This window comes from Armigeres subalbatus, chromosome 2 (genome assembly GCF_024139115.2).
Source record: "Armigeres subalbatus isolate Guangzhou_Male chromosome 2, GZ_Asu_2, whole genome shotgun sequence".
Classification (NCBI taxonomy): domain Eukaryota; kingdom Metazoa; phylum Arthropoda; class Insecta; order Diptera; family Culicidae; genus Armigeres; species Armigeres subalbatus.
This window is the reverse complement of record NC_085140.1, coordinates 334,591,358-334,607,676: the sequence shown is the minus strand read 5'-3', so window position 1 is coordinate 334,607,676 and position 16,319 is coordinate 334,591,358. Positions and strand designations below refer to the sequence as shown.

The 16,319-nt window shown below is 34.9% G+C and overlaps 1 protein-coding gene across 1 annotated transcript in view; it reads right to left on the bottom strand.

Moving 5' to 3' along the window:
- The window catches only part of LOC134212799 (roundabout homolog 1-like), a 331,449-nt gene that overhangs the window by 8,537 nt on the left and 306,593 nt on the right, over positions 1–16,319 (bottom strand). Inside the window, exons 5-7 of the mRNA XM_062690970.1 lie at positions 14,485–14,638; positions 13,780–13,910; positions 13,395–13,535 (exon numbers count right to left, since the gene is read on the bottom strand). Coding sequence (XP_062546954.1) covers positions 13,395–13,535; positions 13,780–13,910; positions 14,485–14,638 — 426 coding nt within the window. The remainder of the gene's footprint in view (positions 1–13,394; positions 13,536–13,779; positions 13,911–14,484; positions 14,639–16,319) is intronic.

The window sequence follows — 16,319 nt, the reverse complement described above, 5'->3', positions numbered from 1 at the left end:
CAACACTGGAAGTCGACCAGCGACCGCATTTGCGTGTTGAGAATGAAGGACATCTTCAGCAACTATATACAGTCAGATCAGCATCTTTGACCCATCGAACGATAAGCCGTGGAAGATGCGTTCGATGAGAGCCTTGCTAAGGCTTACGGAGAGTGCCCAATTGGGTAGTAGAATTTGAGAAATATTTGAAAATTCTGACTCCCATATGTCTATCAGTTTCTTTTTGATTGAGTCCTGGCAACATTTCAAGCAACTTGGAGGTGGTTTAGGGGTGGCGCAAAGGCAATTTACATTTAAACGAAAAAAATGTTGAAGTTGATCAAATGTCAAAAGCCTAGTCATGAATTCAAATGGACAACTGCAACCTCCGTTTTTGGAATCTATATAAACGAAACCTGCGATTAACTCTTTACTTTTGAAATAATTTAACAGTTTTATTGGCTAAGGCAAACCCCACCTCTAAACCATTGCCAAATTTCCTGAAATTTTCTTCTAAATCGTCAAAAAAAGCTGATATGGAAGTTGGTATTTTTCGAACATTTTTTTCAGGATCGGATACAGGAGAAGATAGACACGACTCTCCAATGGCAACAAGTAGAATTCCGAAAATCTTTGGGGCGCCATCAGAAACATGGGAGTTTCGGACAAATCGTCGGCTTCATCGAAGCGCAGTACGAAGCCTTTACGTGCAGAGTGCAGCATAACGGAGCTTTGTCTGATCCCATTCATGTAGTCGGGTCAGGTCTCACCATCAACGTCAACAAGACCAACCCCCCAACTTTATGGTAGCCGGCTAAGCTGAAGGAGAAGGAAATCTTTTAATATCTTACACAGTAAAAAATAAAAAGTAATATCACATAAGATTCGATGCACATCATCGCCGTCGTAAATATAATGTTTTATTACATCTGATTGACGTAACAAAAAGTTGACGTACTTGATATTTTATTTTCAAATTAAAGCAGTGTAATTCATTTTCCACGTAATATTTTTGATGTAACTAAAAAAACAACGTAAAACCAGGTCAGGAAGAATCCCGCTTTCGGCAGCGGGGTTGGGGGTATTCGGATTTTTTTCTTTCATTTTCGAAAATATAATTTCAGATGCTACAATTTCAAATTTTATTTATTTAAAACGTATTTTATGGTATTTACAAATACTTGAATCTTTGAATTAAATATTTTCAGTTGATTTTTTTAAATAATTTTTTATTTTTTAATATTTAACTATTTGTTTTTGAATTTTAATTTTTAATTTTCAATTTTTATGATAAATTTTTATTTATTTTTATGTATGTATATATATATGTAATTCAATTTATATAATTCAATATATTTTTTTTAATTATTATTTATTTATTAAATTTAATCGGTGGTGACGTGGCAGCGTGGTTGGTTATCGGCAATAGAGGCGGGGCAATTTGTTTGGAAGTTTTTTCAGGAAGTCCTCCGGAAATAGCTTTGTAAGTTCTTCCAAAAAAATCTTCGGAAGATTTCCCAGGCATACCTCAGGAAGTTTCGCCAGAAGATCGTCTGGAAACTCCTCCAGATATTCTTTGGAAACCCTTCCACCAATTTCTCTGGAGAATCCTCCTGCAATTTTTTTGCACAATTTCCTTCGAAAATTCCCTCGGAAATTCATCCAAGAATTCCTCCAATAGCTACTACGTGAGTTCCTCCAAGAATTCCTCCGAAAGTTCATCCAGGAATTCTTCCGGAAGTTCCACCAGGAATTTCTCCGGAAATTCCAACAGGAATTCCTCCGGAAGTTCCTCCGGAAGTTCCTCCAGAAGTTCCACTAGGATTTCCTCCGGAAGTTCCTCCAGAAATTCTTCCGAAAATTCCTCCGGAAGTTCCTCCAGGAATTCCTCTGGAAGTTCCTCCAGGAATTCCTCCGGAACTTCCGGGAAAATTCCTGAATTATCTTCTGGAGGAATTCACGGAGAATCAAAAAATTATATATTTTATCTTATATATAAAAATGAAATGGTCTGTGTTCGTATCCGCATAACACGAAAACGGCTGGATGGATTTTTTTCATTTCTTCAGCAGAAACATTCGTTATAGTTTCCGACGGGTTTATATGATATTTCCTAATGCGAAAATTACGATTAAAGTTGAGCAAATCGTGAAAAACTAAAATTAAGATTCGTATGGAAATTTCGCATGGGCCGTTCACCGCGCGTTTTCGCCTACTCTACAGGACAACGTCTGCCGGGTCGACTAGTAAATATATATATATATATATATATATATATACATATTTATTAGGGTGGCTCAAAAAACACTTTTTCAATTTATTTGATGGGCTGCATTCTTATTCGGTTCTATTTGATGCCCTGATGCTCTGTACAAAATTTCAGCCGAATTTGGGCGGTGCTAAACTCGTTGGAATTTGTATGGAAAAATTGAAAATTAAAAATTAAAAATTATAAATTATAAATTATAAATTATAAATTATAAATTATAAATAATAAATTATAAATTATAAATTATAAATTATAAATTATAAATTATAAATTATAAATTATAAATTATAAATTATAAATTATAAATTATAAATTATAAATTATAAATTATAAATTATAAATTATAAATTATAAATTATAAATTATAAATTATAAATTATAAATTATAAATTATAAATTATAAATTATAAATAATAAATTATAAATAATAAATTATAAATTATAAATTATAAATTATAAATTATAAATTATAAATTATAAATTATAAATTATAAATTATAAATTATAAATTATAAATTATAAATTATAAATTATAAATTATAAATTATAAATTATAAATTATAAATTATAAATTATAAATTATAAATTATAAATTATAAATTATAAATTATAAATTATAAATTATAAATTATAAATTATAAATTATAAATTATAAATTATAAATTATAAATTATAAATTATAAATTATAAATTATAAATTATAAATTATAAATTTTAAATTATAAATTATAAATTATAAATTATAAATTATAAATTATAAATTATAAATTATAAATTAAATTATAAATTATAAATTATAAATTATAAATTATAAATTATAAATTATAAATTATAAATTATAAATTATAAATTATAAATTATAAATTATAAATTATAAATTATAAATTATAAATTATAAATTATAAATTATAAATTATAAATTATAAATTATAAATTATAAATTATAAATTATAAATTATAAATTATAAATTATAAATTATAAATTATAAATTATAAATTATAAATTATAAATTATAAATTATAAATTATAAATTATAAATTATAAATTAGAAATTAGAAATTAGAAATTAGAAATTAGAAATTAGAAATTAGAAATTAGAAATTAGAAATTAGAAATTAGAAATTAGAAATTAGAAATTAGAAATTAGAAATTATAAATTATAAATTATAAATTATAAATTATAAATTATAAATTATAAATTATAAATTATAGATTATAAATTATAAATTATAAATTATAAATTATAAATTATAAATTATAAATTATAAATTATAAATTATAAATTATAAATTATAAATTATAAATTATAAATTATAAATTATAAATTATAAATTATAAATTATAAATTATAAATTATAAATTATAAATTATAAATTATAAATTATAAATTATAAATTATAAATTATAAATTATAAATTATAAATTATAAATTATAAATTATAAATTATAAATTATAAATTATAAATTATAAATTATAAATTATAAATTATAAATTATAAATTATAAATTATAAATTATAAATTATAAATTATAAATTATAAATTATAAATTATAAATTATAAATTATAAATTATAAATTATAAATTATAAATTATAAATTATAAATTATAAATTATAAGTTTAATTATAAATTATAAATTATAAATTATAAATTATAAATTATAAATTATAAATTATAAATTATAAATTATAAATTATAAATTATAAATTATAAATTATAAATTATAAATTATAAATTATAAATTATAAATTATAAATTATAAATTATAAATTATAAATTATAAATTATAAATTATAAATTATAAATTATAAATTATAAATTATAAATTATAAATTATAAATTATAAATTATAAATTATAAATTATAAATTATAAATTATAAATTATAAATTATAAATTATAAATTATAAATTATAAATTATAAATTATAAATTATAAATTATAAATTATAAATTATAAATTATAAATTATAAATTATAAATTATAAATTATAAATTATAAATTATAAATTATAAATTATAAATTATAAATTATAAATTATAAATTATAAATTATAAATTAGAAATTAGAAATTAGAAATTAGAAATTATAAATTATAAATTAGAAATTAGAAATTAGAAATTATAAATTATAAATTATAAATTATAAATTATAAATTATAAATTATAAATTATAAATTATAAATTATAAATTATAAATTATAAATTATAAATTATAAATTATAAATAATAAATTATAAATAATTTAGAAATAAAAAATAAAAAATTCAAAATTCAAAATCAAAAATTAAAATTTTTAATATAAAGCTTGAAAATTAAGAATTAAAAATTTCAAAATTAAAAATCAATTAGGAATTAGAAATTAAAAATTAGAAATTAAAAATAAGAAATTAAAAATTAGAAATTAAAAATTAGAAATTAGAAATTAAAAATTAGAAATTAGAAATGGAAAATTAGAAATTAGAAATTAGAAATATGAAATTATAAATCATAAATTAGAAATTAAAAATTAGAAATTAGAAATTAGAAATTAAAAATTAGAAATTAGGAATTAGAAATTAAAAATTAGAAATTAGAAATGAAAAATTAGAAATTTGAAATTAGAAATTATAAATTATAAATTTTTCATTATAAATTAAAAATTATAAATTGAAAATTAAAAACTAAAAACTATAAATTAAAAAAAAATAAAAAATTCCAAATTAATAATAAATAATTAAAAATAAAAAAATAAAAATTTATAATTAAAAATTATAAATTAAGAAATAAAAAATGAAAAATTCAAAATTCAAAATCAAAAATTAAAATTTTTAATATAAAGCTTGAAAATTAAAAATTAAAAATTTCAAAATTAAAAATCAAAAATTAAAAATTAGATTTTTTTTCATGATTTTGTTTTTACGTCGGTTAAGGGCTTTAACTCATTTTGCGAAGACGCGAAGTGCAAAGCGAAGTGTCCATACGATTTGACAGCTCCTTATTATTGACTGTTACTCATTGGCGTGCAGTTTTCGCGCGGCGTCGCGTAGACGCGTCTTCTCTGGCAGGCACCTTACGCGGCTTACAAGTGGTTTGAAAAATAAAAAATAATAAAAAAAATTGTTGCCAAAATCGAATAGGGTCTGTATTAGGAATAATCACTTTTTCGTCGTTTTACCGGGTAGCGTTGGAGTTTTCCATTTCCTGCTAGCAGCCGTTCAGTCGCACCACTTCTCCACCGTTTTGCTTAGGGCCGAAAACACCGAAAATTGAACAGTGACACGAACTCCGGAATACTCGTTGGCTGGACACTTGTGCGTAAAATTCGGCAATGACTGCAACAATAACATTTCAACATTGCAATAAACCTCCTGCCGATCGGAAACTTACCTTTCATCCTGAACCTAATTTAATTAATCTTTAACTTAACAAACACTCGATTCCAGCAATTATATTTAAACTTCATTCAATATGAACACTTAAAATGCACTTTGTTTAAGCTTCATGCTTCGCACAACAAGTTTTTCTCCACGCACCGACATGTTCGTCAACCAGCAACAAGCAAATTTTTCTTCTGACTGACAGTTCGTTTCGAGTGGCGGGTTTGAGTGCGATTCCTGCAATGTTCAGCAATTTCACGTTGATTTAACATAATATACAACATAAGTATGTAATATTACGCTTCTTTTCCAACTGACATGATGTGCATCATTTTATGTGTAAGAAATTACTGGTTTAGCGAAGTAATGTTACGTACTTTGCGTGCAACCGAAAAAATATTTTGTCCGTTAGATTTTACATTCAGTTATGTAATAATACATCGAATTGACTTGAAAATACATCAAATCGGCGATTACATAGGTTTTTTAAGTACATTGACCAATGTTACGTCATGGGATATTAACATTTTTTTTGCTGTGATTGGCAAATAGCGTCGGACGGCAGAACCAGGATCGACATATGAAAACGTATCAAGAAGGCTAGGACTGCTTTACAAGTTTACGAAATATATGGAGATCAAATCAGATTAGTCAACGAACTAAATTTCGAATATTCAACTCTAACATGGCATCTGTATTTTTATACGCTAGTGAGACTTGGTGTGTATCAGCAGAGATCACGCCGAAACTGCAGGTATTCATCAACCGATGTGTACTTTTTATAATTCGTGTCTAGGGGCCTCACAACTGGATCTCGAAAACTGAGCTCCATCGATGATGCCATCAAAAACCGATATTAACAGAAATACAAGAGCGTAAATGAAGGTGGGTCGGCCACACATTATGAGTAAGCGCAAAGAAAATCTGCAAGTTAACGCTGTGCTGGTATCCGACAAGATATCAAAGCACAGGCAAATCCAGGGGCTCGTGGCGATTATCAATAAAGAAATAAAAGAAGTCTACATGAATCTGACTTGGGCCCAGTTCAAGGCTATAGCGAGCAACCTCCCAGGATGCAGATCTTTTGCGTTGGCCCTATTGGTGCTCAGGACACATGATGATGATAATGATAAATTTAAAAATAACGTAAGAGATTTCTAAGAACTCGTTATAATATTTTAAAAATTTCGTTTTTTTTTCAAGGATTTCCAATTAAAATAAGATCCTTTAGTCCATTTAATAAAAGATGTTAGCACGGACAAAATGTGAGTACTTTTGCTTCTGCGGAAGTAAACGCATTTCGAAGATATGGATTAGACAGTATCGATAGGATTTTTTCCTCTAGGATACGGCAGGCGTGAAGAAGTAAAGCGAGCGAAAGGCATTTTTGGTGACGATATAAGTCGAATGATCTTCCTTCTGCTATGCTTCCAATTGGAAAGGAAGTAACGAGGGTGTAAAACAAGTTGAAATTCATCATTAGAACCGATGCCCCCCGTAATTGGAGCTTTTCAAAGGAATATAGCCGCTCGAATCAGATCATCAGTAATTCGTAACAGCTTGCGAAAAACTTCTCTCATAGTATCCTACATATCGTATAGAGAGATGATAAGTGATAAGTGCTATTATAGACCCCCTACCCTCCCTGTAGTAACGCCAATGATATTTTATCACCAGTTATAATCTATCGAAAGCCTCAGAGTCCCTCGACCTAGTAATGCATAAATCTGCTCCAGGTCACCACGGTCGTTCTGGTTAAGGTCAGCAAAGGGGTCTTCCCGCTAGTTACATCATGCAAGTATTCTTTTTGCTTATATCTGCCTGGCATACGTTACAGTTTCAGAACCTAGACTGGTCTCTTCGGTAATCGCGGAGAACGTATTTGAGTTGCTGTTTGATTGCCAAAATGTTCGGGCCAAAATGGAATGTAGTTGGATTACCAACTAACTGCATTATTCTTTTGTAGTCAAATGGTCAAACGAGATTCATTTTGAAGATTGTAAAGGAGTTAAACGATCCAATGTGCTTGCGTGCCCTGTACTGTTCTTTGGTCAGATTCAATTTGGTACTTGCGGAACAAAGTGAATGTTTGACATGCTTTGAGGAGTGTGCTATGGCATGAAGGTCTGAACCTCCTTATGAACACCGTTGTGCTTTACTAGCTATTAAACAACTACAAACACTATTTATGTAGCGAATGACCCTCGGGCCTCGAATTGCTGATTACTAAAAAAACTCAATTTACAGATCATTCCAAAAAGCATATTCTTTTTTGACTTTGATTCATTGACGTGCATCTCGTACATTAATTTAATTGTTTAGCATAATACATTGAGACCTAGATGCCAGATTGATAAAATAATAATTTTAACTTAAAACGGCTACGCAGTCTTTAAGGATTAAAACAAGATTTATATTTGTCCAAAGTTTCGACACGGGGTTGGTGTCTTAATATTTTTCCCCTGATGAAGACACCAACCCCGTGTCGAAACGTTGGACTAATATAAATCTTGTTTTAATCCTTAAAGACTGCGTAGCCGTTTTAAGTTAAAATAACAATAAATAGTCGATCATTCGAAAGTATAAAATAATAATAGTTGGGCTGCAAAATGGTGGGTTGACATCAAGGAAGGAGCGCCCAACAGAGCTCTGGTCCCCACAAGTTCCTATCTCACGCTTCCACGGGTCGTCCGATGACGAAATACCGCCCGCTAAGGGTTGTGTACTGAGGTGGTAGTGCATCCTGGGCACTGTTGTCCTTCTGACATCAGCTAGAGTGAGAAGGTACGCACGGAGCATCTGTTGACCAGGAGGTGCGGCCCGAACAGCGTCTGTCTGGTACCCAGCGGCTGGTTAACGAAATGCTGTATCGCATCAAATTTACCTAAGGTGGCAGCCGCACCAGCGCGATGTAGGTAACGCGACCCCAGTAAGGTAGCTGAAGTCTGAAGCCTCTCAAATACCACGACAAATAAAGAGAGAACGTTATTTTTGGCAACCGACCCGGCAACGCAATAAGGAGTATGATTGGAAACTCGGTACCTGGAATGAGAGGACCCTCAATGAACCTGCATGAGTGAGCCTTCTGGCTCGCGAACTGCAGAAAGTTGGAGTGAATGTGGCCGCTATTCAAGAAGCCCGATGGCCTAGATCCGGAGAACGTGAATTCCGAGCCGTGGATCCCACGACCAAGCTGCATACAAGTATAACATCTATCACAGCGACGGCGAAAAAACAGAGCATGGAGTTTTTTTTTCGTAGTGATGTGCAAGCAGATGAAGCAAGTAATGCGGTAGAAACTCATTAGCGAACGAATCTGTGTATTGAGGATACGGGGCAAATTCTTCAATGACAGCCTAATCAACGTTTACGCACCGACAAACGATAAATCCGACGACGTGAAGGACACGTTTTATGAATGTCTTGATAAAAACGATCTATGGGAGTCGATCCAGGGAGTGGTGAGCATAACAGCACGAGAAGTGAGAGGCACTGCACAGAGGCGACCCAGGACGGGATGGTTCGATTTGGAGTATCAGAGAGTGACAGACGAGAAGAACATTGCCAGAAGTCGGATGTTGGTGTCAGGTACCCGATCGAATAGATATCGGTACAAGGAAGCAAGAGAAGCCGAAAAACGAACCCACCGCAAGAAGAAAAAAGAGTACGAAGAACAAGCTATTAGTGCCTCATTAGTGCAGAAAAGAATGGATAATGATATGCGGAGGTTTTATGAGACTGTCAATGGCGTTCGGAGAAAGACAGCGCCATCTCCCGTCATATGCAACGACCAAGAAGGAAATTTGCTGACAGATAAAACCGAAGTGGCTGCCAGGTGAGAGCAACACTTCGAGACTTTGTTGAATAGTGGAAGTGACGATGCATCGGTGAACAGAATAAATATTAGCGACTATGGACAAGCTGTGGATCCGATTCGGCGTACAAAATTATGTCCCGCATTCTGTTCAACAGATTGAGACCGCTTGAAGAGTTCTTCATCGGCGAATACCAGGCAGGTTTTCGTGAGGGCCGATCAACGACGGATCAAATGTTTATCCTGAAACAAATCTTTGATAAATTCCGGTAGTACAACTTGCAGACACATCATCCGTTTATTGATTTCAAGGTGGCGTACGATTCAGGTAAACGGAATGAATTATGGCAAATTATGCTTTAACATGGTTTTCCGGCGAAGCTGATACGGCTGATTCGTATAACGTTGGACGGATCGAAATCAAGTGTAAGGATTGCGGATGAAATATCGACGTCATTTGTTACCTTAGATGGATTAAAGCAGGGTGATGCACTCTCGAATCTACTGTTCAATATAGCGCTCGAGGGAGCGATTAGGAGAGCTGGCGTGCAAAGAAGCGGTACCATTATCACAAGATCGCATATGCTCCTTGGATTTGCGGACGATATCGATATTATCGGGATTGATCGCCGTGCCGTGGAAGAGGCTTTTGTGCCTTTCAAGAGGGAGACAGCGAGGATTGGACTCACGATCAATACCAGCAAAACGAAGTACATGGTCGCTGGCAATCAACGTGGGTTCATTAGTGGTGGTGGTAGCGAAATGGTGCTGGATGGTGGAAAATTTGAAGTGGAGGAAGAATTTGTGTATCTTGGAACATTAGTGACGTGCGATAATGATGTTACCCGCGAGGTGAAAAGGCGTTTTGCAGCTGCAAATCGGGCTTATTACGGACTTCTTAACCAGCTTAAGTCCCGTAGACTGCAAACGAAGACAAAATTCGCGCTGTAAACTACTCTGATTCTTCTGATGGATATATACGGCCATGAAACATGGACGTTAAAGGAGGCTGATTGGAGAGCTTTCGGAGTGTTTGAGCGTGAGGTGTTGCGGACAATACTCGGCGGTAAATAGGAGAACGATATCTGGTGCCGTCGCATGAATTACGAGTTGTACTAGGTGTATAAAAGGCTGGATATTGTTAAGCTTATACAACAAGGCAGACTACGATATAAGCTGGACACGTATTTCGTATGTCGGAAGAACGTCAAGCGAAGATGATATTTAGTAGAGAACCCGGAAGAGGCCGTAGACTTTGTGAAAGACCGCGTACACGATGGCTTTTTGCAGTTGAAGAGGACCTGATGGTGCTTAACGTTCAGGGCGTCTGGAAGCGATTGACCAAGGATCGAGTCCAGTGGAGAAGGATACTCTACTCGGCGTTGGTTCATCGAAGAGCTGTAGCCCATCAAGTATCAAGTAAGTACATCGGAAATGAGAAAGAGGCATCAAGTCTCCCCTACAGCCCCTCGGGACAGTTCTTTATCATGACAGCTTGCAAAAAAAGTCTCTTACGGTTATATGTTATATATCGTAAATGTATACAGAGATAATAAGTGAGTGATATTTTCATTCTCAGTTGGATTTAGTTCCTGATCGTGAGGCATGAGTTCCAAAGGTGTTATTCTTGTAGATAAAACTGGTTTTAGTCCTCGAGAATCTAGGATCATTCCTTGGATCCAGCAATTGTTCGGAGAAGAAATTTGAACAAATTTGTTGTACGAAAGTAGTTTAACTGAAACTGGTTTGGATGGTGTCTTGGATGTATGTAGATTGATTCCTTATGGTCTTTATTTGGAAGTATCTGCGTCGTCTACAATAGGACTGATTATGGACGGCGTATTAGACTCCTTAATCACTCATCTTCAGTGAAAGTAGTCAAGAATTTGATAAAAAAAATCCATTATTTTACTGTACTGTGGCTTCTGGAAGGGTGCTTACGTTTTGTAGTGCAGGATTGAGGTTGAGAAAACTAAAACCGATAATGAGGCTCGTAACTTGCGATTTTCATTAGAAAGACGGAAAATGTTATTTTTCTTATTCCTGTACGGTGATTTACAATTGGCAACCACAAAACAATCCTCCTACATTAACTTTTCTGTGATAACCACAGCTCATATATCAATGATTCCTGATTGAATAACCGCTCAAAATACTATTTCCAATGTGGGATCTTGAAGTTTCTGAGGATTGTTGTTACAATAGGGATCATGAAGTTCATGAGGATTATAGGTAATCCTTGGAAAAAGATTCATAAAAGTTAACGAAATTCTCTAAGAAAGTCATAAAAAACTCTGAATATTTCTTTCATTTTTTCAGGGGTTCTGATAATCTTCAAACATTCTTGGACGACTTGAAATAATTTGTGTAGCGAAGGCAAATTTATGCCTAACGTCCATTATGCCCCTAACGTTGTGACCCCGATAATTATAGTTATAAGTTCTTTTATGAATCTTTTGATTTGCTTTACTCACGTCTCGGAACGTTACCGTGCCTCTGCGTCAAAACAATAAGACAGATAACATTAAAAATTAGTGGATATATTTCCGAAGTGCTTTCTGCCCGTATATGGTAACGGTTTCAATAGTGGGTGTATTAGTAGATCCAAAAAAGAAAAATCTCCTTTAAGACTCAAGACTCCATCACAATGTTTTTAAAATTTATGACTGTATCGCTTGTTTGTAATAGTGCAAATACAGTAGCGATAAATAAATTGTGTTTACAACTGTGGTGGGTGGAAATGGGGTGTTATGCCAGCTGATGCATAATGTTGCCAGACTTGACGAAATGTTTATTTTATATCATAACACATGTTCACGGTGTATCAAATATATGGGTTATAATCGGTTAAAATTTTTGTATACATCACTTGGAATGTAACAGAAGCTTACATAACATGTTTAAATATTTATTCTTGGTTTATTTGTTCAATCCGACAAACAGAAATGATTTTTTACCAATAAATAAATCTGGCAACGGTGAAGAGATGATTATTTTTTTGTGTATGCACACCTTTGTTTGCGTGTTGGCGTGGACGTGGCTGGCGTATACGTTGTATTGTTCAGATTGAATGAAGTTGCATCGCGTAGATTTTATTCTCACCATTTCACTCATTGCGCTAGTGAATTTAATTCTTCCGCATTTTATTGCATTCACAATAAAATTTCAAATTTGTCAAATTTGTCTCTCACTTCGATTTTTGGGAAGCAGTTTTCGACAGTTTTTGGACGTGAAGTTATATAATCGGTAGTCAAGATTGAATAAAAAGGTGAAACTCAGTTAGTGAATATGTTTTAGGAGTGATTAAATCAAGGAAACAGTGGGAAAAGATCAAGTGAAAAATCAAGTGCGTGTGTATGTGTTTGCTCCGAACGTTCGGAGTTAGTATGCGTTAGATAAAAATGCGAATGTCGGTCTAGGAAAAAAGCAGTTTTCAGCGTTTTTCCAGCAATTCCTCAGTAATTGTTAGTTTGGATAAGTGAAAAATTAATATGAAAATGTAATGAATATGCAATGATTGAGGTAAGTCGGCAAATAGCCCCAAAATATTGAATTTAGTTCAAAACTTTATTAGTATTAGTGCGGATTCGAATAAAATCATCGTCATCATCGGATTGATTACGGTTTAAACTTAAACTAGACTATCTCCACTATTGGCGCTACCTTCACTAAAGGTACGGTTACCCTATTCGTTTAACAAGGCTATCTTCCATTGTCATCTTTACTTCATTGTTGCACGATACAGCTCAGCTTGTACCTCTAGTTCACTTTGGAATGCATCACCCTTTATCCAAACAAGATAGTACTAATAGCACACTAATAATGAAAACCACACTTTGCTCAAATCCCATATTTACCGCCTTTCATGTGGCGCTAGGTGTCTATTGTGGTACACTTCCTTGTTAGTTCCGTTCCAAACACAACCCCAACCACCCCGGCGGGCGGGCGGAGGTGGAAATGAATTCTTACTCACCTAGAGGCATGTTGCCGCTGGATGCTGAGCGTCTCCACAGGACGTCCGGCACTGGATCACCACCGACGCGGCACTGGAACACAACCGAGCTCCCGACCACTGCCGTCTGGTTCTGTGGCCCTCGCATCAGGAACGGTTTCACTGCGTGGTGGTGAGGGTGGTCCATGAGTGGGATAGAACAAAACAATTTATTATGACATGTTGAAAGCCAAACGAACGATCCCCACTGGCTGCCGCCTCATAGGGAAGCAATAACCGAGCCGTTGCTGTCGGACGCCAAACGCTGATAAGTGCATCAGGCATAAACCCGGCCACTACGACTGAACGCGGGTCTGGGGGACTTGCGAGTTCGGTTTTTGGAATTTAGCAACACTCATCTACATACCGTGAACACGCAGGAATGCAACCGTGGACTCCCGGACGCCGACAACGTTTTTCGCAACGCACTGGTACCGGCCGTCGTCGGATTGGCGCGCGTCCTGGATTGCCAAGTTGCCACCGTCGACAATGCGGATCCTGTGGAGGGAGAAACAAGTGCGATTTGGTCAGATGGTGTGTCGATATCGGCTGGTGAGTGATGTTATTAATTATGGAGTATCATGCTTGTATATTGGACTGAATCGTATTAATTTTGTTAAGGAGATTCAACTTTGGTTAAACAGATTTTGACAGACGCAGCAGTTCCACAGATGATGAGTAATGGAATGAATATAGTATTTCGATGGGAGAACTAATGTATGATTGCAGCATGCATTACATGGAAAGGCAGAAGTAAATATATGTTTTAAGCACGCGTCTTCTTAGTACATGTCTTCTGGATTTTGTGGAGAAATAGTTCTAGGAGATCTACTGGATCGGCTCAAAATTCTTTCAAATGGATAATAATCAAGAAAATGTAGGGTTTTCGGAGTTGGAAAGATTTCTTCTTCTTGTCAAGTCGGTTTGATCTCAAGAAACGCAAATTCCTGTCCGATGAATTGCGATGAAAACGGGGAGTGAATGTAATGATAACCAAAATTATCCAACATACTATGTTTTACAAAATCAAAATCCTAAAAACCAGAAGCTGCTGAAAACGAGGTACACTCACCGTTTCGAGTTGTTCAAATCCAGCGTCTGGCCGTTCTTTCGCCAAAACACCACCGGTTCCGGATAGCCTCTTGGTGGTCCACACTCCAGCAGGGCCGTCTCTCCCTGTGCCACTCGGGTGTTTTGTGGCTCCAATCGAAACTCTTCACGCAACACTGAAACAAAGAGAAAGGGAAAAAATGTACCGACAATGAACAACATTGATCATGTCCAAATCAAATCCCCTCGAATTTGGAAATTCCCAAACTATAACACAATTGCCCGGCTTTTTGCGGGTCCCGAAACCATCGCATTGTAGTTCCATTTTCAATCGAACCCCTCCGACTACCGTCAGTGCGGTAGATAAATGGCGTTTCCGATGTCGGACTATCTCCAATTTCCCGTAACCGGAAAATGGCGCTTTCGAATGTGCATCGCGTGATATTGGATTTAGATAAATTGTTCCTGGCACAATAATTCAATCGATTTCCTTGTCCTACTGAAGGGAAACGCGGCGGTTGTTGGAAGCCTCCGTGGCACCGGAGACACGCACGTTCTCCGTGAGGCAATAAAGCTCCCCAAGCTCGGGGATTACGTGGACGCCCAATTTGACTCCAAAACCAAACCGGCTGCTCCACATCACGAGCAAACAACACAAATTTCCGGTTGTGGGTATCACTAGTCGAAAAACAACAAAAAATAGAGCGAACTCCAGGCACACAACAAAGAACGAAAAATCGGCTAACCTTGCGAGCATTTTCAGCAATTCTTCTTCCGCAGTGTACCGCCGCCCGAGCCGTATCCATGTTGACCCGGAAACTTTGAGTTTCGCTTTCAATCAAAGGAAATTCTACCCGACATGCACGTGGTTTGCTCGGGTGTTTGTGACGGTTTTAGGGCTCCCGAGCGTGAGCGCAAGTTTTCTTGTGTGGTTTTTCGATAGCGAGACAGTGGGCAAATTTGCTGGTCAGAGAAAATCAGACATATCGAATTGATGGTTTAACCATTGGCTGAACAACAATTTCAACACTGTCTTCCATTTCTGCCGGTTCTACATTTTACTACCTGCGTGTATATGGCACGCTGTCCCAAAGACACAACAAACCGTTCCATCATGACCCCCAAAACACAAAGCCCTATAAATAACACGAGTCAACTGCAAATGATAGATTTTACATCTGCGAAGCACTGACTGTTCCGAAAAAAGCAAAACAGCCCACCTCCAATGCACATGGGACATCGCATCTTTTCCGCTTTCGGTGGGCCTAGCGGAAAAGCTTTCGGTTGTCACGACAGAAGGCAAGAATAGAACACCATCGATGATGCCTGATGGGAAGCAACACTGGGCGCGCGTCATAGACCGATGCGACGACCACGACATCCACGAGAGTGAAACCGGGAAAAATAGACCAGGTTGATTGGAGGGAAAAAGAAAACAGCAGAATCTTGTTTCGTTGGAACCGGTACGAAGTCAATCGTGAGCGACATGTATCTGTCGATCATCATTACCGTGAAATATGGCACAACGAGCACGGATCAAACGTCGTCGTCGTTGGCGGTGTTGTTTGTGATGGGGATCTTTTTACTGGAACCGGAAGGACGTGGAAAGTAAGAACAGCAGCAGCGCCAAATGATGGAAGTGAGTGTGGCGGAAAATTTCAATTGGTTCAATCGGGTGGGGTTTGATAGAATGGAAGCTGATGTTACCCACATCGCAATCAGTCAGACGTATGTCAGATTTAATTCGACAAAGGAGTTTTGAAGAAACAGGTGAAAGTTGGGTAAGAGGTTTGCGGATGCGCTTTTTCGTTAAACAAGGATAGCACACCAGAAGCTGGCGTAGATATGGCACACATA